This window comes from Crassostrea angulata, chromosome 3, assembly GCF_025612915.1.
Source record: "Crassostrea angulata isolate pt1a10 chromosome 3, ASM2561291v2, whole genome shotgun sequence".
Taxonomy (NCBI): Eukaryota; Metazoa; Mollusca; class Bivalvia; order Ostreida; family Ostreidae; genus Magallana; species Magallana angulata.
In genome coordinates this window covers 16,059,833-16,084,317 of record NC_069113.1, presented here as the reverse complement: position 1 = coordinate 16,084,317, position 24,485 = coordinate 16,059,833, and the positions used below count along the sequence as shown (strand labels likewise).

The following is a 24,485-nucleotide window of genomic DNA, read 5'->3' as shown; positions in this document are numbered from 1 at the left end:
AAAAAAACAAAGAAAAAAAAGATGTTTCCATACATTGGGTTAATTGTCAAAACCAGTCAACAGGTTGGTAATTTTTTTTTAATGTTTTACGTATCAGGGTGATTGCAAATGAGCTGCAAAAATGTCAGATTTGCAAATTATGAATCATAAAGTGCTGTCTCCTAAAACACAGCAATTCAATATAAGTAACTGAATTGCTATTATATGAAGATGACCCTTAACTCAATAACTGATCTTTAATTGAAATATATTTTGCAAAAATTTAAATGTCACATGCAAGTTTGATACAAGTAAAACCTGCAGAAACAATTGTGGCATTTGCATGGCTGAAGTTCATAACCTGACAATTCTATGCAACCCCTATTTAAACCATTTATGGCAACATACATCAAACATTCATTCTCGGCACACACAAAAAATTAAACCACATCCCTTCTGTATTAATGAAGCTTCAGGTGAGAATACACTTTACCTGCTATAAATGTGTTTTAGTAAAAAATAAAATAATGTGCAAGTGTGTTAATTTCCTGCAGTCAATGACATTTTAAGACATGTCTCATTTTTAGGTAACCTCCATTAGACTACTAGTTTCTAGTTCTGCATGACTATGAATTACTGTTATATGCACACTATATCGTATTTTTATGATACAACAGAGATATTATAAACCTTTAAATAGGAAAGCTTTGAAAATGCTTAAGTTGGCACCCTGTCCAAGTTTAATTCCTATATACTTTCTTTTATGGCCGGGTTCAAACCACTAGCTGGCAAATTAATTATTTTGACTATGATGTAAATATAAGACTAAAATACATGTAAAAACAAACAAACAGCATTTTACATAATGCCAAGTTCATGTTACTCATCAGGTCATAAACTGGGTCAAAGACCAACCTACTTCCTCAACATTAAGTTTATCTATTCATAAATAAACCTCCTGACATTTTCATTTTAAATTTCTCTTCATTCAGAACTTACTGATGTGTGTTGGCAGCCATATATATATGGTAGACATTTCATAATACAACAATTAAGTATAAGCACAGTTTTTGAAACATTTAGCATTATGCAACATCATAATTAAGAAGGCATTGACCCTATTTCATTTCCTGAAATAAATAATCATGAGTATCATATGAATGGTCATTAAAGTTTTGGTCACCAGTGACTATATTTCGAAAGGGAAAAATTATCCAGCATGCAATTTCTGGTCTTGTTGGTCATCAATGTTACCAGAGTTTAAAGGGTTAATTATCTGTTCTGAAAATATTGATGTGTAACACCAAGAAAACCATCAACTATCTACTGTAGAAGCAGAAATATTCGTTGATGATTTAATTTCGTTATTTTCGTTGGCAGTAAAAATCAACGAAATTAAAGCCATGACGAATTTTTAACCAAAATATCAATGAATACAAAGAGATTACGATCTGACAGAATTAAATGCCAACAGAATTTTATTCTGTTCAAAAACAGCAAAATTTTGACCCAACAAAAATATGTGCCTCAACGGTAATTCATTTTTCAGAATGCTGCAAGTTTAAATCTAAATACTGATCGTCCCAAGACCTGAACTGAAAGAGATTTCAATGAAAATTTGAAATGAATACTATAACTGTTAAAATACTTGCTAAATCTAATTGATCTTGGTTAAATTTTACTTAAGGCAGATTAATTGGCCCTTATACCAAATTAATCTCATTTAATTGACGGAAGCATGTTACAATATCGTTAAAAACTAATAGTGGAACGAATTGGTTATAATCCGAAAGGAAAAGACTCATATTGGTACGAGTTGATTAATTAAGTAGCACTTCCTTTTCCGCCATCCAGCAACAGGGCGAGGCTGGAGATCTGCATCAAAAATTATTATCGTAATCATCCGAAGGTTTTTCACGCTACCTGGTCTCAGCTATGCCGCCAGTTAGACAGACGATCACCTCACGCTCCAGAAAGGAGCGCGATCGTAATTTTGTTTCGCCGGGCAGAGGGCGAGGAAGGAGATCCAAGCGGACCACACACGAGGCGGGAAAGCCCACCAACACGAGACCACAACACCGGGGAAAACGGACCAATACTGCAACATCAACGTCCCCAGCCACAGTAACGGTGGCGGAATCAACCCACGAGGCTTACGAATTCGAACCCCCAGGACGTATAGAGGGCCAAAACGAGGAGACATCGAGCAACATCTCGGGTGAGTGTGACATTTTGCTCCCCACAGTAGATGCCTTAACACACTATACAAACAATAGCGAATTCGATGGCCCCCCTTTTAACATTTCGGACTACCAACCTCCTCATACCCCCAGTTCTATAGATCCCATTAGCGCCCATGTTCCACTTAAAGTTAAACAAAAAATTTGGGAGGGAAAATTTGTTGATCTCTCCATACTATTAAAATCGGCGCGGGAACTCTCAGATCACTTAGAAACACAAGGCCAAATACAAATACGCAACGGCACAATGTGCCTTGTGAAGCACAAACCCCGCACCTTTTTGTCAATCGACAAATGGACTTCAGCCTTCATCATCTTCACAAGTATTATGCTAGAAAAATATAGATCTAGAGCCCAAGAATTTTTGAAATATATGAGGGATGTAAGATTGGCAGCCGACAGATCTGCGAATGGTTGGTTCACATATGATGAACAATTTCGGCTTCGCAAAGTGTCAGACCCACACTCATCTTGGGGAATCATAAACTCTGAACTGTGGTTGATCCATGTCACCAACAATTACACCATGCAGGCACAAGAAAAGCCCATACCCCCCACACAGAATTTTTTCCCCCAACATAAACACCCTAACATACCAACAGCTAAGAAAAAGGTAAATTCACCACCCAATCGTTACTGTTACGATTTTAATTCAGGCAAGTCATGCAAATTCTACCCAAATTGCAGGTTTGTCCACTCGTGCAATTCATGTGGCGGATCACACCCCTCGATCAAATGCAGGAATAGAAATACCCAATTCTAACCAGGATATCAACAGCTTGGGAAAAACTCCAATTGATGTCTACAATTTGTCTGCTTATCTACATGGTTACAGTGCAAAATCTTTTCTCATAAACGGTTTCCTACATGGTTTTAAACTCCAGTACAATGGCCCTAGAATTTACAGGGAATCTAAAAATTTAAAAAGTGCGATAGTAAATCCCAGTATAGTGGAACACAAAATACATAAAGAACTCATGCTCGAGAGGGTAGGGGGACCATTTGAATACCCACCATTCCCATCCCTTCAAATCTCTCCATTAGGACTTGTCCCCAAAAAACATGGCGATTTTAGACTCATCCATCACCTGTCCTTCCCAGAACATCAGTCAATCAATTCCTTTATAGATCCAGCTGCATGTTCAGTACACTACGCTTCAGTGGATGACGCAGCAGCCATCATCGCAACATTGGGGGCAGGTACTTTATTAGCTAAATCCGATATAAAATCTGCATTCCGGCTCATTCCTGTGGCTAAGAATGACTTCGAGCTACTGGGGTTTAAATTCCAGGGTAAATACTTTTTTGACAAAATGATGCCATTTGGTGCATCCATCAGCTGTGCAATCTGGGAGAAGTTCGCAACTGCATTACATTGGATCATTCAATCTAGCTCACGTAACCCCCATATTCTACACTATCTAGACGATTTTCTCTTCGCAGGTCCACCGAACTCCAATCGGTGCCTATCTACCCTCGAACTTTTCAAAAATATCTGTAGCCATATCGGAATACCAATAGCTCTTGACAAAACCACTGAGCCCAGCACAACAATAATTTTTCTAGGAATAGAATTTGACACTATCCACATGGTAATGCGACTTCCGCAAGACAAGTTAGTTTCGCTCCGACAAAGCATTCAAACAGTTATGATAAGTAAAAAGGTCTCCTTAAAGGCCTTACAATCACTCATTGGTCTACTCAATTTTGCCTGCAAAACAGTAGCACCTGGTAGAGCCTTTTGCAGGCGACTAGTTGATGCCACTATTGGCATCAAAAAACCATATCACATGATAAGAGTTAATCAAGGCATGAAGGCAGACCTTGCAGTTTGGCAGCAATTTTTGAAACACTTTAATGGGGTCACAGTCATATGCTCCGGTATTTGGTCATCAGATAACAATCTACAACTATTCACAGATAGTGCAGGGGGGTTTAATGGGGGGTTTGGAATCTTTTTTGCTGGCCGCTGGGCTCACTCAAAATGGCCTACCCACTGGGTTTTTTCTGATGTTATTCGCGACATGACATTCTTAGAACTATTTCCAGTATATGTTTCACTCCTGTTATGGCACCCATGGTTATCAAACAAACGCATACTTTTCCACATTGACAACATGGCAGTTGTACAAGTCCTTAACACATTGACATCTAAGTCAACAAGGGTAATGAACATTGTCAGAAAACTTGTTCTCCTCACTTTGCAACACAACATCACAATTAAAGCCCAACACATCCCAACAAAACTCAACAAAATAGCTGACAGTATTTCTCGTTCACAGTGGGGAAAGTTTCGCAACCTGGCTCCAGAGGCAGAGAAGTGGCCCACACAGCTCCCCCAGCAGATATGGGAAATTTAATTGCGGAGTCCAAACGCCTTATTAATAGCTCCTTATCACAAAACACCTACAAAGCTTACCGGGCTGCACTGAACAAATTCCAATCTTTTTTAAACATTTATGGCTTACAGCCAACCTGGCCCCTGCACAGCAACATATTACTCTATTTTATAGCCTACCTATCCATCCAAAAAATGTCGCCCAATTCAGTATCCCTCTACATTAGTGCATTGTCATACTTCCACAAAATAAAACACCTTCCTGACCCTACAAAGTCCTTCCTAATCAACAAAGCACTTCAAGGCTTAAAGCGCAACAACAGAGTTGTTCCAGACAACCGCCTTCCAATAACCCTACCAATTTTGGAAAAGCTCGTTGTATCGCTACAGTCAGTGTGTTGCTCCACCTATGAGGTCAAACTTTTCACATGTGCTTTTTCATTAGCATACTTTGCATTACTTCGTGTAGGGGAATTCACTTCAGTCAACTCAAACACACAGAATTCATCCCATTGCATACAACTCAAACATATTCAAGCGCATCCACACAAGCACTATTTAAGGTTAACCATACCACACTCCAAAACCGACCAGGTTGGTAAGACCACCACCTTCATTATTCATAGCCAGCCAATTGCTCCCCTGTGCCCAGTTAAAGCTACCTTGGATTTTATCGAGTGTAGGCCCCATACCCCTGTTAACCACAGTTTCCTAATTCATCTTAATACAAAACCATTGACCAGATACCAATTCAACTCAGTCCTTCAAAAGGCTATTGAAAACATATTACCAACACCAGGCCATTTTGGCACACACAGCTTTCGAATTGGGAGGGCAACAGACCTTGCATTACAGGGCACGTCTGACTCTGAAATTCAGAAGTTTGGTAGATGGAAATCAGTAGCTTTCCTTAAATACATAAGGATCATTTAGCTTGGTTCACAACAAAATTCCCATACCTACTAGGACTACTGATATCTACCTATCGATGGGGTGGGGGGGGATATTTGGACGTGTATAGTCAATTTAAAATCCAAAACTAATCAACCCAAAGATTTGCAGGTCTAAAAATATGGATCGTAGGATCATCCATCCCTTTTTGGGCAGGGGAAGCAGCCAAACACTACCCAGGGGGACAAAGCCTGAACCTCCCTGCCACACTGCTATGGAGAGCACACAGGGGGATGCAATGGCAGGAATTAGACCCACAAATCCTACAGCTCATCAAACATGAAGTACCCCCAAATTACTTAGTAATCCATCTAGGATCCAACGATTTGGTAACTCCGAACTTAACTAGCAAAAAATTCATAGAAGAAATCCAGTGCAGTTTCCTGCGATATAACGCTCTTCTCCCAAATACTAAACTGGTGTGGTCACACATTCTACCACGCCGTTATTGGCATGGAGCTCCATTGAACAGTGGAAAAAACATTGACAAGAAACGTAAAAGAATTAACAAAAATATCTCAAAATTTGTCACAGAGATGGGTGGGGGTGTAATTTCACATGCAAACATATCCGTTGCCAACCCGGACTTGTTTAGATTTGATGGTACCCACCTCTCCGAGCTTGGCAACAGAAATTTCTTAAATAACGTAAAAAGTGGATTGTGGTCCCTCATTCAGAGGGTGGGGGGGGGGGAGTATCCCCTAATGTAAAGTAATGGAGGAACATCATATCGATGTCTGTGGCGGGTCCGGAGGGATGAGTGGGAGGGTTGTGGGCACATCTGGCTCGTTGTTTCCCTGCCCAGCCAGCAGACAAGTTGGTGGGCACATTGTTGGGTAGACAGGTTGTCTACAAAGTATCCAACCTATGGCAATGTGTAATAAAAGTCAAGTAAAAGTAAAAAGACTAGTAAAAAAGTTTTCGATTGGGGTCGTAGCCAAGCCTGCAGGCCTGGGGCCCCCTCCACCTCTTGTAACAGGAGGGGAGGCTTAGTACTGGAGTACTTGGGTGTTAAAGTACTGCTGACCAGTAGCAATCACCGGAAGCAGGGTATACAGATGTGCTCGCAAATCTCTTGGTCCCTAATGTCTAGTACCTAAATTTGGGATCTCGGGCATCTGTGACCAACACAGGGCCACTGGTTTTGCCCGGTACTTATTAGTCGGTATGCCAGCTATCCCTCCTGGACCCTATTTTTTGATTGTACATTTATGCAATGCGGCCATTTAATGCCAATTTCCTGATGTCCATCACAGTTATGAGTAATGCAATATTGTATATGTTTGTTCAAGTCATTAATAAATGTAATGAAAATTATACAGCTGTTGTCTATTGTAAAGCTGGCACCAAGGAAAGGTCACGATGACCCTATGTGTAAAAAGAAACAAGTAACAATGTATGTCAGGTCCTGCGGGACAGCGATTACCTGACTGTTCAATTAAGGCAGATTAATTGGCCCTTATACCAAATTAATCTCATTTAATTGACGGAAGCATGTTACAATATCGTTAAAAACTAATAGTGGAACGAATTGGTTATAATCCGAAAGGAAAAGACTCATATTGGTACGAGTTGATTAATTAAGTAGCACTTCCTTTTCCGCCATCCAGCAACAGGGCGAGGCTGGAGATCTGCATCAAAAATTATTACCCACCCACCCCCCCCTTTTTTCATATGTAATTTCATACTACTTGTTTTGTACATTCCTTTATGCAACCTCATATATTCCATAAAACCTTAAGAAAATTCTACCAAAATATCCCAAACCTATCATTAATATTTAAGAGTTATCCGTCATTAGCCAATGCAATCATTGGCTAATGAAAATACCACCAAATTGCAGTAATCTGCTGTCAGATCTCTTGTTTTTCAGATATTCAACAACAAACAGGTACCAACAGGAAACCCAGCTCATAGGGATTGATGCGGAGGAAGGACAGCGGATCCAATATCGTGCACAAAAACCAGTTTGGAACAGTGATTAAAGACTTGTGATTAAACTAACTAATTGTGACAGCGGTCTATTTCTACTAGCAACAATTTTTTTTTTTTTTCTCAAAACCCTTGTCGCATTGTATTTAAGGGGGGCGGGTCCGGAGGGATGAGTGGGAGGGTTGTGGGCACATCTGGCTCGTTGTTTCCCTGCCCAGCCAGCAGACAAGTTGGTGGGCACATTGTTGGGTAGACAGGTTGTCTACAAAGTATCCAACCTATGGCAATGTGTAATAAAAGTCAAGTAAAAGTAAAAAGACTAGTAAAAAAGTTTTCGATTGGGGTCGTAGCCAAGCCTGCAGGCCTGGGGCCCCCTCCACCTCTTGTAACAGGAGGGGAGGCTTAGTACTGGAGTACTTGGGTGTTAAAGTACTGCTGACCAGTAGCAATCACCGGAAGCAGGGTATACAGATGTGCTCGCAAATCTCTTGGTCCCTAATGTCTAGTACCTAAATTTGGGATCTCGGGCATCTGTGACCAACACAGGGCCACTGGTTTTGCCCGGTACTTATTAGTCGGTATGCCAGCTATCCCTCCTGGACCCTATTTTTTGATTGTACATTTATGCAATGCGGCCATTTAATGCCAATTTCCTGATGTCCATCACAGTTATGAGTAATGCAATATTGTATATGTTTGTTCAAGTCATTAATAAATGTAATGAAAATTATACAGCTGTTGTCTATTGTAAAGCTGGCACCAAGGAAAGGTCACGATGACCCTATGTGTAAAAAGAAACAAGTAACAATGTATGTCAGGTCCTGCGGGACAGCGATTACCTGACTGTTCAATTAAATCCTCAAATAAATGTGTGATCTTTTATCATTTACAATTCATGTAAATCAAAAGATCATAAATATAATTTCTGACTTAAATTCTTTTTTTTCTTTTCGCAAATTAGAAAAAAAATACTTGCTAAAGCAGAGTTTTTACTAAGCTTTTTTGTTCTTTATATCAAAATTATGATCTTCATTGTCAGTAATGGTATCAAGTGGAATCTTTTTATCGCATCTCTCAAAGACATTGATGGCCGTAACATTGACATCATCAGGAAGAGATTTTTCATTTCTGTCACAAAAGACAATTAACTCTCTTTTGAATATTTTCAAGGATGCTAAAGAATACTAACCGGCAATGAGTGATTATCATAATAAAACAGACCAAGGTTACTCTGCTGTAAAATGTGGCTACAGTAGTGTGATATTTTTTTTTTTCATTTTAAGTGCTTATATGTTATATATACTTTCTTTTCCAAAACTTTTGTATTCATTGGATTTGAAATACTATTCAAATCTTCTGAATATGGTGCTCAGTGGTTAGAAAAGTTCTACCGATTAACAAAACGTGGCTGGTTCAAATCTTTGCAACAGAAATTGAGCTAGATACTGCTTTTCACGTGTATTCAGCACAATTCATGAAGATTTCATGCAATAACAAGGACATCTTCATTTCTTTGTACAGATATATGCAAGACATTCTAACAATCAGTAAAACTTACGAAGCTGCTGTAAAGAACCGTCCCTTGTGGAAAGCTATCTTGTTCACAGCTGCATCATGGGCCTGTATCGCAGCCTCACTTTGACCAGTGCGAGCATTCCAGAAATACACATGTCCCTGGGTGTCAGCGCTCAGGAGGAGGTCACCTTGTATCTGAAAATGAAAAAATGCTGGTGCATAAATAGATGTACATGTAGCTGTGTAGCTTTCTATCAGACCTATATATTCATCCTCATCAGGGGCATGTCCTAAAAGTTATTCAATGATCTTTATTGCAATAATTTGTAACATTTGAAAATGCATACCAGTAATTTGATAATGAATATAATGTAAAAGCTCCAAAATGAATATTAATGATACATGATCTACATTTTGTAAGGCTTAGCATGAGCATATATAAGATTTTTTGTAAATTCTTGAATGGAATATTTTATAATACACATAAAAAAGATTTAGAGTTCAAATTTTGTTAAAATTGCTCTTTCAATGAATTTCTCTGTAATTATTGAGTCTGAGAGTCTTTTATAAACATATAATAAAAAAAATAGAAAAAGAACCTCTTTGAAGAGAGTTCACAGCATAATCTGTAAGCTGCATCAGCAAAGTCTAACATAGAGTTTGTAACGACCTTTTAGCACGGAGGTTAATTAACAAAAATAATTTAGTATGAAAGTAGATACGATCAAATTCAAGCTTAAAACATTCTTAATATTGTTGGAACTATCATACTCTGTGAAGAACATTTGGTGATTAATCAAAATCATGACTCAAATGTACTTACAACGAATGCAGGGATATTAGTGCTTTACAACACGAAGACAGAGATAAAAACCCAAATAAAAGATGATTTCTACCTTCAATTTTTATGTTTGTAGGATAAATGATTTTCATAAGCCTGAAAAATGCAGAAATTGATGAACTTTGAGACAATTAATGTCACTTTATTCTGTGGTTGAAATCAATAACTTAAACAATGTCAAAACTGGCTGTCATGTCTTATGAGAATTTTATCTGTTTTCATTTCAATATCCAAAAGGGTGAAGATATTTTTTTTTTCTATATTAAACAACCCAGCGGTTCTCTCAAATTAAAAATCTAGGCAAGTGTCAGAAATATGATAAATATATATACCACATTATTTACATCAAACTTTATATCAGATTTGAACCTGGACAAAAATAAGATAAATGCAGTTTATTTAAAATTTGGTTAAGTTTTTTGTGAATGTTATGAGAAAAGAGACAAAAAAATGAACATGCAAGAAAACATTAAAAAAGTAATAAAATCTAATTTTAACCAATAAAAGGGTGTAACCTCATTTCCTAGCCGATATCAATAGAAAAATCGTAGATAACTGACGTGATGATCAATTAGTGGTATAGTCACTTAAAACAGTAAATTTAACAAGGTGATAAAATTTTCATCAACCAGACAAAAAAAATGCTGAAAATCCTGGGAGCAGCAATTACTTGACCTTCATATTTAACTTCTTTTCATATGAATATGTTCTTTTGAATTTACAAATGAATAAGACAATTGTGATCAATATTTTACAACTCATAAACTTGTCATCCAAATTAATTTAACTTCGGCAAATGATGGGTTTATGATGTAAGATTCCTGCTTAAGATTCCTTAAAATGTAATTTATGACTATCAAATGATCCAACCTTGGTATTTTAGTAAAGGATTTTAAATTTTCGAAATTGAATTTTGACTGGTTCTGATTTATCAAAGATTGTTCCTTAATGTAGTTCCTTTGTATTTAAACATGGTCATTATTATAGGTCAATACAAATTACCCATTAAATCAAAGTAAGTTTTTTCAGATAGTTCTTTGTTCCATTTATTTATTAATGTACCATACATTTCATTTCCTAAAAATGTTTCTATTTCATGTCAAAAACAACATCTAACCTAACGATTTTCAGAAACAGTTCAATCATAAATTATCTTCATACATCTTCAAGAATAAGATTCCATAATTCATTTTCAAATGAACAAAAATAATAATGTTCATCAAAGAAGAGTAAAAAAGAGATCCCAAGATTTAAATTTCAGAAATTTGTGTAACAAATGTAATAAATATCATGTAGAATCAACTGAAATGACAGCAATAAATTCAAAAACCAGTTTGGAATTAGAAAATTTGGAATACAGATTTGGTACAATTAAATAGCTTTTATATATATATATATATATATATATATATATATATATATATATATATATATATATATATATATATATATATATATATATATATATATATATATATATATATATATATATTTTTAAAAAAAAACATCTTTAATTACCTCATGGTTAGATAAACCAACCAGCTAATCTCAAACACTATATGTTCTTGCTTGCTTCTTATCCATCTTTTTTCTGCTGTCTGATAAAAGTTTACTTTGCTAAAGTGCAAATTTATATTGAAAAGAGACAAGGTTTTTTGTTCAAAGATATTCTCCAAGTGCTTTCTAATGATGATGTAAAAAGAGACATGACATAGCATGTAACGAACCACCCAAGTTCTTACCAAAACTGACAAAACTTGGTTCTGGCCATTTTCAAAAACATGCAAACACTGCTCGGTTTCGACATTTGTAAGGCGTAGTGTCCTGCAAGGATAAAAAACATCCTCATCAAAAACAATATTAAGCAACATTTACTGAAAGAAACTTCAAAGACATATATCAAGTAGTTTCTATCAAATATTTACAAATACATCTTATCATAACCGCAGCCAAATTGTTTACAAGGATCTGTCATTCCAGAAAGCCTTCAAAAGAACCGTAAGAGCAGAGAAAGTTGCCCACTTTATATTATCATTGATGAGAGGTAATAGGAATGAGTTGTAGTGAGCTAAACAATTCCTCCGATACACTAATTGATAGTGACAGACAGAGAGGGCAGCCCTGGCTGACCCCACTCAAGTTTACAAACAGCTCTCTGTCAGAATTAAACAGCTCTTAAACAATTAGGAGGTATCGTCAATACAATTAGTGTTTCTGATAAATGGGTCCAACAAATATGCAGACATGCTAGCTGATGAGGCTAACCTCTTTCTTAACGATGACCAATTAACCATTTTGCAACAGTCTTCAAACTGTATTAGTCTGCATTTCCTATTTTCCTTTCCAAATTGATTTCCACTTATTTCTTCTAGATGCTTACAGGCAATATCAGTAGACTGTGGTATGACACAAGTCATAACAGCGAAGAACATGTATTATAGTACAACATATCCATCATATCAAAAAGTTTAAATTATGTATATCAATTTTAGATTCTCAAAGAACATTTTACACATATATCTAGAGTATATATACCAGTAAAACTACTGGTACCATAATACAAAGTGATAAATAATTTTACAGAGGAAAGCAGTTATAAATTCAATCTGCAAGCAAATTAATATAAAAAAACCTCAGAACTCTCTGAATAAAATGGTAAAGTATAATATGACAGTATTTTCTCATGTCATTCACATGTCACATGAGGGATGGCATAGTAAAGTGAGGTGAGAACTTTAAGGCTAATAATCACTGTGGGAATATCTTTATATCAGTGGAGTTTCCGTCATCTTGTCATAATTAGGGTTCATTACTCTGTTCCAACACTTAGGAGAGTATCCTTAACTTGTCAATTAGCTTGTCGACTGACCTGCTCGCTACAAAACAACACATTCCCCCCATTTTTTTTTTGCTAAAGTCTTCCTTCTGTGACTGATAGAGGAAATGTGTTTTGTAAGCTGAACTATTAATGCATTTACATAACATTCCATTTGTGGATTGTGGGTTATTATTCTATTGGTGAACCCCCTTCCTGTATCATTTGTAAGCCAAACAGCTATCTACCTAGTTGTTTCAATTGTAATTAAACATACAAATTTATCATTTTCATAACAGCTAGAATTCACAACCATAACTGTGACTCAGAGATTTACAATTTGGGAGACTGTATGCAAAAGGCTTTTAAAAAGACCCTTACACTTAATTATTTGATAAATCTCGAAGTCTAGCTTAAGTAACATTTGAAGTGAAACTTGAAAAACAGACCATTTTTCATCAAATTTACACAGAACATATTCTACGAGTGATTCAAAGCAAGCAATGTGTCACATGATGAACTACCCCTGTCACACAAGTGTTATTTAATTCATAAAAATGACTCTTTATGCAAAATTTTCACGAAAATTTATCTCTTTTCGTTTCTAAAAAATCATAAAAAACGTCAAAAGAGTTTCTCCTACCTGTTTTACTTTCACGACTTTAACAATAAACAACAATAAAGAATATCTATTTGCTCTATAAATCAGATCTGTAGGTTGGGTGTTCCAGTTTATTTAGTATGTAAATTAACATTATAGTACGTATGTAATCTTTTTTGTTTTACAGTTTTCTACGTTTTATTTTTTTTTCCTTGAATTTTTTTTACATGTGAATTGAATATACAATAATACAGATAGTGGCAACATGGTGTATAATGACGCATAATTATTAACGTTTTTAACAATCTGTGCAATGAAAATGAGACTAAAAACTAATACGAGTCAAATGTTAATGAATGCATGCAGGAGTATCCTAGTGTAATTGAAAGTTCTTGAAATAATGCATTCACATTAATGTCACAGTATCAAAAAAAAGCCGTAAACATGCTAAAAAGACCAAAAATCAAAAGAATTCAGCAATTCAGCAGGAGAACAAACTAGGTCAAATTGGTATGGAGAATCTGATTCTAGTTAGTAAAAGATGACCATGGCCTAATTAATCTTCATTTTTTTTAATTGTTATTGTAAAATGCATTACCGGTATACCAAAACCTAGCGGTGAATGAGTGGTTAAAGAATGAGTCACCGGTCTTGTGAAATATGACTGCATGTCTTCAGGAAATATTCCAAACTTTGCCCAGTAAATAGTGAGTTAAAAAAGTCAATGTTTTGTGCATCTTTAAACCAATTAAGTAGTACAGCTAAAGAATTTTTTGCTATGTACCATGTACTAAATTTCAAAGTACCTTAGTTCATTTCAAGCAGTATTTTAACAGATGCATGGTGAATTAAACCACAATAATTATGACTAAAATATTTTTTTTTCTTTCCTGTTTAAAAAAAATTCAAACAATCATACAAATTATACCACAAACATGAGATTTACGCAAAAACCTGGCCTTTATTTCCAATTTACCTACCAGTCTTCAACCAAGGGGTCAAACTTCAATTTTTCATTGTCAGATGCCACATACATTGCATGTGTCCTGCTATAGTGATAATTGAGTTACATCACATTATCTTGTAAAGTGTACAATATATCAGGTAATTACAGTACAGTGCAGTTAAAACTTGCTGAATCTCAAAACAGCGGATTGACACATAGTGCTACTGCATTTAAAGGTACCTTAAATCTCTGAATTTCTTTGAAAAGGATGTCTATATATTTCTCTCTATCATTATTACAATTGTTTTGGTGAACCTAATTCTTTAATCAACTTTGATATAAAAGTATCCCAAATTTCTTCAGTGTAAAAAATGACATGCACTTTATAGTTGTTGCAACCTTGAATACTCAAGCTATCAAACCATTATACTACATAGTATGAGAATAATAGCTAGAACATTTACATATGTACCTACCATAAATAACTGCATTAATATTGATATGATTGTATTTGGATATTTTTCCTCCATGTATAGAAGCACTATTAACACATTTATCAATACATCAAATCAGTATTGGTCTTAGTAATAATTCATAATAACAGAAAGGACAGTTGAATTGACACAAAGCTAAAACAAACTTGGTCTGAGAATACCGGGTATATAATAAACTGTCCAGGTAAATTAATTTAAGCTTTCAAACATATGATCAATTTTCAAGAACACTTACAAATGTACGGTAATTAGTGAAATTTATAATTAATTACAGTGCCCACATTCAATGAATTCGAAATAATACACATTAGACTGTAATACTGGTACATGTATATATTTATTGGGGTTTTTTTAATGCATACTTTAAGTAAGTTGGGTATTTCTTTTTTGTGTTTTTGGCAGCTGTCAGAAAAAGTGGTTTATCTAATTTTGAAAATTAATAGACAACTTGGAAAATATCTTCAAACCTCCACTTCTCTAACTGTGCACTTCTCAGACACTTAGTATATTCATTTTGACAAATAGTGAAAGTTTGTTTTGAATTCCATTACAATAAAAACGAAACCCCTTCCTTCTTGTTTTCTTGAACTTTCCACACCAATGCAGGATAAATGAGTATTTTTTCAATAATGGAATTGAAATGCATTCTCTCTATACTCCCACAGAAACAAACTCGTTAATATTATCAATTGAATAATTAGCTAATTCATTTATACAACAGACCAGAATGTGGCAACATAAAAAGAATGCTGAATTTCATCCCCACCGGTTTTCTATTCTCCATGCGATACCATAATGATACGTTATATTGATAATTAAAATTCCTCTGTTAAATTCCCCTAGTTTCTTTAATTGAACAGGTGGGAGTACTCTCTCAAAATATTAGAATTAACCTCACATACCAGTTCTGACCTTTTCAATTATTTGCCACAATCCAATAACAATTGAATTATCATTCCAAATAGGGGATAAAAATAATTCAATAAATTAATTTCCAATAGTCACTAAAAGAACAATGATATATGACTTATCTGTCTAAATTGTTATTAGATATTCAAAGTTTTTATGATTGAAACTGTGAGCAAATAAAGAAAGATAACTTGGGCATGAAATATTCATACAGGATTGTCCAAAATCTTTCCAGCACTTGCTTGTACCAAAATCCAGTCCTGTATTATACAGAATTTACAAATTTATATCAATCTTGTTTAGCAATATAAGTCATCCAAAATGATAATTTCATTTTCTTCTTTGCCATATTTCACTGGTTTTGTAAACTGAGGGGCAACCATGACAGAGATTTTCATGCTATTACCGGTATGTCAAATGTAAGTGCACAAAAATCTAAGCAACTTTTTTGTGAACCGTTATTGCTGCCTCCATGTTGAAATGACCATAATGATTCTCATTATAAAACTTAGTAAGAAATTAATCCTTCATGTTAAACATTGGCACCTGACATTATATATATTTCTTAAAATAATAATAATAATATATACCCAATATATTTTTGTTAAGAAAAAAATATAAAACAACAGGTGCCTGTGATCTTGCACAATGCTCTTGTGTGGGATGGTCATATTGAATGTCAACCATGCCAAAGGCTAAGATACTAGAGCTACCTAAGTCATGGCAAGGCTAGCCTGCAAATATGTCCTAATATCAAGTGTCACCTTTCCCCACCCATAAGGCAAACTAACAAATATCTACTGTTATGCTTAAAAAGATTTTACCCTAGATTAATTGTAACTACAAATATAAGGAAAGACTGCTAAATATATTCAATAGCAGACATTACTGCACTCATGGGGTATATGTAGATATGCCAGTTGTGCAATTGCAGTTCTTGTCTCTATGTTCACTGCATGTTTACTTACAATATACTTTTGTTGCATTTTAATTCTATTTATGTAAGCGATTAAATTACTTTGCTACATGTAAATTCCTGCAACTGTGCATCACTATTTCTAAGCAATTGGTAATTGTCCATTCTACTGGAAGAGAATGACACTATAAACCCATGCCTTACGGTGACGGCACGTATATCCAATATGCAAGCAGATGCTTTGTAATTATATGAATGGTATATGGCAAACTTCTAATGATACATGTTTCTACATTTCAATTGGAGGATTTTATCAAAGAAAGTGCATGCAGACCACAAAAGTAAAATATAGTCTCTAATACTGGGGTCTCTTTCGTCTTTTAAAACAAAGTCCACCTATAAGGTTGTACTTGCATGAGCTAAATCTTAAGAGCAGTAACTCTTGCTAACATCTGTATCACATCCAAGTTGTCTGCTCTTTCTTAAACCAATTCATCTAGCATCTTTATAATAATTGTGGTTTGCTACTTTGTTTTCAGAGATTTTTGATATATGCATAGCTGATGAATTATTCTGGTTTAAATCAGAAGAATGCAACAAATACACAACATGACATATATAACTCTAAAAATATATGTTACGTAACTACGTACTTTCATAATTAATTCACACAGACACAAAAAAACCTATATATGAACTATGGAATATACAACAGCTTATTGCATTAATTCTGGATACAGTGCGATTAATTAATTAGGCTGCAGGTACTTACATGTCACTTGAGCCTGTGACGACACATTCTCCGTCATAATGCAGGCATTGAATCCCCGATTTGTGGCCAGGCACGATGGTCTTGACGTGTAGAAAGGTCAGTCTGTGCCACAGCATCACCGTCTTGTCGTGAGACCCAGACACTCTGCCAACAGAACCTCTTAATCACTCTCCTCTATCTAAACCTATCTTTCACGTTTTACAACAAGAGTACCTATAATCTCAAAATCACGAACCACTTTGTCTTATTTTGCTGATTTATTGTATCTGTAAATCATTTCAAAACAGGGCTTTGTAATATGACAAATTATTTTTCAGTGACTTGTCTCAATACATGATGTATATACACATGTAGTACATATTACCAATACATCAAAAAACTCTTAGAGGGTATATATGCTAAAAGGAAGTAATTACTCCATGGTAAATTGGTAAAATGTACTTTAACATCTAAGACATTATTGGTATGTCCATGATATATGTAGTAAGTACCTAAGATATTGATGATTTACCAGTATGTTTATATGATACAGTTCATTTTAGGATTCATGTCGCACATTTTTTTTTTATGTACTGTAAACCAACTTTCATTTACGTGCAATAAAAATTCATGCCAGATTCGTGAGAGCCTCATTATCGTGAATATTTCTCGCCACGGACCAGTATTTGCCAAATAGTTGTTATAAAAAATCCAGGTGTGGATAAGATTTGGTCGCAAAAATTAGTCGCCCCAAACCAGTTCACCCGAGGTAAATCGCGAAAAAAAGTCATCGCAAATAATAGTTGGTTAACAGTATGGTATCTGTAAGACAAGCTTTCATAAGTACCGGTAAGTGAGTCCACTTAGTTTTTGTTGCAGGAGACCTGTACTTACATATACTTATGGTGCATCTGGACACAAGACACGCAACCCCGATGATCGCCAAGAATAGCTTTCTTCTCAAAAGTCTTCAGATCCCAAACCTTCAAAATAAATAAATCTGTTTCCAAAAAATATCCACTTCAATAAATGAATCACTAAAATTTGGTGATTCTGCAATGAAAAAAAAATTATATTCAACAAGAAGTAATCACTTACAATTAGAGTTGTGTCCCATGATCCTGTTACGAGTGTGTTTCCCTCAAACTGAAGGCACCGCACCCCTCCCTTAAATCAAAGAAAAAAATTGGCTACACTCACATTCAAAAAAGATCAAATAACAAACATAGACCATATCAAAGATCCATTAATTTTATGTAAGCTATGAAGGAATCAGGAATTGCAGAATGCACAATAAACTAAAGGCACTGTGAGCAAGCTTACAAATGATATCCCCAGCTAATAAAATATAATAATGCAAGTATTTCTCTATTGGAAAGAAATGAATGCACCACTTCCTTTATAGTGACATTGAACTTGCAAAAATGATCAAAGCTCAAGGTCAGGACATATTTTCAGGTCATAAGCATGCTTTGTGTGAAGTGGAGAGCTTTTAGTCTTTTCCATTAAAAGATATGGCCTAGACAGGAATTAATTATTTTTTTTACAATGACCTTGAACTTGCCTTAATGACCTAAGGTTACAATAATGACACATCCTCAGGTCATAGGCATTCTTTACGTTAAGTAGGAACTTCAAATGTTTCTTCATAAGAAAGATATAGACTGGACACTAACTAAGCATTTTTCTTTCCAGTGACCTTGAACTTGCCCAAATGACGATGGGTCAAAATCATAACACATCCTAAGGTTATAAGCAATCAGCAATCTTGTGTTAAGAACTTCCAATGTTCCTTTATAGGAAAGATATGGACCGGACACGATTGTACAGACAGACGGACGGAAAAGCGGAAAAGATGATTCCTACATACCCCCAAAACTTTGTTTACAGTGGGTATAAAATTTTTTGATAAATTACTCCTCAAGTTTTGGATACCTTATGTCCATAAAACTTGTGGATGCTCTGACCACTGCGGACATCCCACAATCGTATACACCGGTCCAATCCGGCCGAGATCAGGCGCTTCTTGTCAAAGTGGACACAGACCACCCCGTTCATGTGGCCCTGAAGCTTCCGGACCCTGCGAACGCTCTTAACCACCCCCATGTATCTCTGGACAGAAAGTTTGTATTCATCCTCTTCCTGCTGACCTTCTTCTTTCTTCCACTCCAAATGCAAGTTTGGAGCAGATTTACCCTGAAATAGCCAAGCATTCTATGTTATTTTTTGATCCTATATTACTTAAAAAACATATATGTTTATTTTCTGCAAAAATCACTTCATCTGAATTTTGGGAGTAGCGATAAGAGCTAGACCACACAGTCCATGAGAAGACTACTTAATTCTTTATTTAGCATATTTTCTTTTTGACATGGAACATATGGGATCAGCGTTATTGTTCTAAATTAACAAAATACACTTAGCTTAACATTAAAATGTCAAAAAGCAAATTTTTGTTAAATAATTAAATAAAAAAATATCATTCATGATTATACTGTACGAAACTTACATAAATAGAAATAATAAATTTTTTCCCTCAATTTTACAGTGATCAAGGCTTCAAAGAAAAAACCATATCGTTGAATAAAGCAGCATAAAAAACCTTTCCGGTGCAAAAAGCATGCGCATTACGTTTGCAAAGGTCATCATTAGAAATCATCTAAGCGTTTGAAATATCATGATATAATACACCAGACTTAAATGAAATAAATAACACTGACTGATTTGGACTAAAGAGATATGAAATGCTTTGTAAGCTTAGGTATTGATCAACAAGCCCTTAAAGAGGTAAAAAAAAAAAACCAACTTAAGACACAAATTCATCATCAAAATGCAAGTGATAAAATATCAAATGAATGGCTTTAAGTTTATAAAAATAAGAAACTAATGATATGTTTATTGAAACTAGCTATCTTAATCCTTGTCTTCAATGAATCAAACATTTTGCAATGCCAGCCTGAGTAAAATGTATGTACTTTTTATCATGAAGTAGAAAAATTCTTTTCCAGCATATTCGGTTAATACAGGAAGTTTATTTTTTAATTGGTAGCTTGCTTGTTTATATAAATTGCTTGAATTATATTTTGGATATCATTTTCCAAACGAGATGATACTGGATACAAGGCCAAAATAAAATCAATGTTTGTTTGGAATTGCGTCTCGCCTCATTGAAATATACCCAACGCTGATAACAGGGTTGTCTCTAAAAATTGAAGTAGAAGGAGGAAATGAAAAAGTAGATGGGGGTCTGGGGGTCTTGCTTATAGCTATTTTGTGTTTGAAATGCAAAAATAGCCTGGTAATTAAGGCATTGTAAGTGGGGGAATTCCCCACCTCACGGGTCTTATAGACAACCCTGAGATAAAATTTTATTACAAAAAATATTTTTTTTTTTAAAATGGAGATGTTTATTTATTACCCATTTTAATTAGCTGAACTTCAAGTTTGAAAAATAGACATGAATTTCCCACTCTTCCTCCTGTGTCTAGAAACCTTCTGGCAGCAATTCTAAACAAAATTTTTTTAAGGATGGCCCAAGGAAATATTCAGGCTAGGTATTGGATTTCTATCAGGCAATAAGTTAGACAATATAAATACAAAAAAATGGTTACTATCAAATCCTTTCATAGTGAATTGAGAATGTATGTAACCAATTCATTTTTCTCTTTCAGGAAATATTTATGGAAGTATATATCTAATCCTTGGGTGAAACTATCTTGATAGGACAGTAAACGACAAACTGTCATACCAGTAAATCCTCTGCCTGTACCAGATCTGTCCTCACATCTAGAGCTAGCTCGTCTTTTGGTTTTCTTGGCTGAGGTTTTTGCTTTACCATTGATTTCAACTCGCTATAGAAAACAAAAGTACATTTAATTTCTAAAAGTTTGTACATTTAATTTCTAAAAGTTTAACTCATCCACTGTTACTACCATCCAAAATTTACTCTTGACAATGATAAATCTCATTTTCCAACCAAAAAAAAGAAAAAATTGAAATAATTTTTGATTGTTTTTGCCAATTCATTAGCAACACAATGAGAAATTTTAACCATAAACATCACTTTTGGCATTTCATTTTAGAAATTATGGATGGCAGTTTCCTTAAATAAAATACCTGTACTGTCCAGAAACACTCTTTTTCATTTTTGCGAAAATTAATACTGAACAGAGGAAGTACACTCATCACTCAACATCCCATTCTATCAAATTATGGATTCATCAATTTCTTTCACACTTAATATTAATTAGTGGGTTTGTTTTAATTTTCATTTTAAGAGAAGACGTACTTATATGGAAACAAGCAATTCCTTTATTTGTTGTGTGATTTATTTGAAATTTAAGCCACAAATAGAATGGGAAGTCCAATTGTCTCATGCTTCTACTACACTCTGAACCTAATACGTGTACAACCTACATTCTTGTGAACTTTCTTTTCTACCAACCCCTTATTTTAATATGGAACAAACAAAAGCAATGACCTTGATTTCATATTCTATGTCCTTCTGTTCTTGTAAAGCACTTTTGACAAAAGTATAAATACATAAATATTAATGTAATGAAAAAAATCCCTTTGACAATTATTGAATATGTCTATTTTCAACATGCCTTAACATACTACGTAGTACTGCATGGCATCATATTTTAATGACCTTTAACCAATGACACAGAACTTCATAAACATTGAGGTTCAACTTTGTTTAAAAGTTTATTGATTTTAAAAACATTTTCCCTAAACTCAAGTCAAATGCAATTTTCAGAATGCTAAGTGGTCAGCACAGTTTCCATCAAATCTAGCTTAAACATTTAAATATGATATTTTTGACCATAAATTGTCATCAAGTAAAGAAAAAATCCAAACATTTTGCCTTTAGAATTGGAACATTTTCCTTAAATCTTTATAAAAGGCTCTCTATCAAAAGAAGGTAAATATAGCCTAAAAATGGCAATGACCATTAACTACGCCCTGTTAAAGCCTTGTGAATGTACATGTTATATTACTGGGTAATAAAGTATCATTTTAAATTTAATACCTGACATTAGTCTTCTGCTTCCTTGCTAGGTATCTCTTCTTCTCTTCTTTCTCTCTTTGCTTCTGCTCCATTTGGTGGTCTGCCTCAATCTTCTCCAGTTCTTTTGGTTTGTCATTTGCCCCAGATTTTCTTAATGGTTTCCAATATGGCTGAGATCTGGTTTGCTCTCTTTCATCTGCAAATTTAGATTAATTCATTATCAGTATTTCATTTAACTGCATGTACAGCACTAAAAATCTCATAAAAGGGCTGTGAATTTATGGTAGTACATGTATTCTAACATACAGTAAAACATGCTTATATGAAGTGCCAGGGATGGGCGATTTTACTATGTTATAAGCACAATTCGTTATATCCGCCAAGTTGACAACATGTAATAGAGTCCCTGGGAATGAAAATCACTTTGCTGTAAGCATCAATTCATTATAAGCATGTTCACTATAACTGTGTTTTACTGTACTACTGGTAGTTGGGCATTTACTGTCAAAAGAACTACAAAAGTAACAAACCTAGATCATCATCTTCCTCTTCACATGCCTGATATACAAAATCTCCATACTGAGAGAGGTCTTCATCAGACACATCATCTCCTTCATCACTTTTTGCATCCTCTTCTATTTTGTTGGCATCCTCTTTTCTTTCTCTCTTAAATTTGATGGCATACTTCTCTCTCTTTCTTGCCTCCTCTCTCTGCCTTCTCTCAGCCTCTTCTTGCTCAATTGCAGCTTGAGTACCCCGCTTAACCTCAATATCAACTGTAAAATAACAATATCAATTCTTCATGTCCATGGCTAATATTTTTCATATATTCTTTTCTACCAATACTGCATCAAAAAATATACTTTGAATTTTAAAGAGAAATTTTAAGGTAACAAAGAAATTATGGCATAATTTTCAAATATCTTTTAAATACCAATAAACTTTAAATGAACAGGGAGACAAAAATTTTCATTTCACCCTCAAGTTAACTAGCATGACAACAGTTAAAATTTAAAAAAAAAGCATTGTTTAAAAAGAATTTAAGCATTTATTCATCATTATATCTTTTCTAAATTAGCAACAAACAAAGGGTAATGTTCTCAGCATTATTCATAGGACTTCAAAGACTTTAAAAGATAAACCTAAATAATAAATGTCCTCCTGGTGACGCAAATGTAACAAATAAATATTATTTCATCAAAATTTGTTTGTATATATATTTCTTAATTAGTTTCTAATCTGAATAATTACATGAAAAATCACTGTAAAAAGAAAATGGGTCCAGTAATAGCAAAGCATTTGGAAGTTTAGTATTTGGATAAGATTTGTTTAACAAATTTTGATGGGGGAGAAAATGTGCAAGGCTGCGTGAAATCTGAAATGTGGTTAACCGTTGATGGTTGTGTAGGCAGACTATTTGATGAAATCAACAACTGATGTCTTGAAACAAAAATTTTTTTCTAAATCGGTCTTATAAAATTCTACATGAAAGATGAGAAAATGACAAATTAAGCAAATCTTTGACCTCAATATCAAAAGAAAGAGACAAAAGCAGTTTGAAGGTTCAAAGCTCTAATGACATTTGTAATTAATAATTTACGTAAGATGTAATTAAATTCTGCTCCCTCACACTCTCTAGCAATGGGAGAGTGCAGAAAATTGACCTGGTTTTCATCATGCTTTCTGTACAAATGAATGCTATAATAAGCATATTAAAATGATTAATTCTGCAACACAATTCTATCTACTGCAGCACTTTTATGTATAAAGAGTAAAACAGAATTACATTAAAAAAAAACCTTCACAGAGATGGATGAAATTTGGCATAAATTACAATAAATTTACTATGTCCAAGCAGTCTGATTTGGAGACCAGATTAGCAAAGTCTTGGTACATTGTAACTGTTCCTTTCCTTGGCTATCCCTTACTGCATATATTCTGGTAAATACAGCTAATTTGTAGAAATACAAAGCATATACAAGTGAATATGCAATATACTTGTTTTAGTTACAAGTTATCCTATCAGAAAAAGTTTAATGACTGGGGTATGTATTACATGTAATATCAAAACATGCCTGGTTAATTAAAATATAAGTTTTTGCATTAAGAGTATAGATTGATACAATGTATGTGAGCCTGGCCTTAAACATTTATCCTGAAAGGTGTAATGAAATTTTGTTATTTTTAAGAACTATGAGAGACAGAATGAATTCCCTTTGATACCGAAAATTTTTTTACTTCCAAGT

General features: G+C 34.5%; 2 protein-coding genes across 7 annotated transcripts in view; one reads left to right on the top strand and one right to left on the bottom strand.

The window, feature by feature from the left end:
- LOC128178746 (uncharacterized) overlaps positions 1–24,485 on the bottom strand; it is a 43,239-nt gene that overhangs the window by 7,562 nt on the left and 11,192 nt on the right. For all 6 annotated transcript variants that reach the window (XM_052846056.1, XM_052846058.1, XM_052846059.1 and 3 more), the window contains 9 exons: positions 22,770–23,015; positions 22,261–22,435; positions 20,977–21,079; positions 19,164–19,424; positions 18,327–18,395; positions 18,123–18,211; positions 17,250–17,393; positions 11,539–11,620; positions 8,999–9,150 (listed from right to left, as the gene is read on the bottom strand). In XM_052846056.1, coding sequence (XP_052702016.1) covers positions 8,999–9,150; positions 11,539–11,620; positions 17,250–17,393; positions 18,123–18,211; positions 18,327–18,395; positions 19,164–19,424; positions 20,977–21,079; positions 22,261–22,435; positions 22,770–23,015 — 1,321 coding nt within the window. The remainder of the gene's footprint in view (positions 1–8,998; positions 9,151–11,538; positions 11,621–17,249; positions 17,394–18,122; positions 18,212–18,326; positions 18,396–19,163; positions 19,425–20,976; positions 21,080–22,260; positions 22,436–22,769; positions 23,016–24,485) is intronic.
- LOC128178747 (uncharacterized) lies at positions 1,668–8,170 on the top strand. Its single transcript, XM_052846062.1, has one exon. The coding sequence runs from the start codon at positions 1,915–1,917 to the stop codon at positions 2,980–2,982; it is 1,068 nt and encodes a 355-aa protein (XP_052702022.1). The 5' UTR covers positions 1,668–1,914; the 3' UTR covers positions 2,983–8,170.

What these genes read in the sequence shown, in the direction of transcription:
- LOC128178747 (XM_052846062.1), top strand. Translation starts at nt 1,915, where the DNA reads ATGCCGCCAGTTAGACAGACGATCACCTCACGCTCCAGAAAGGAGCGC.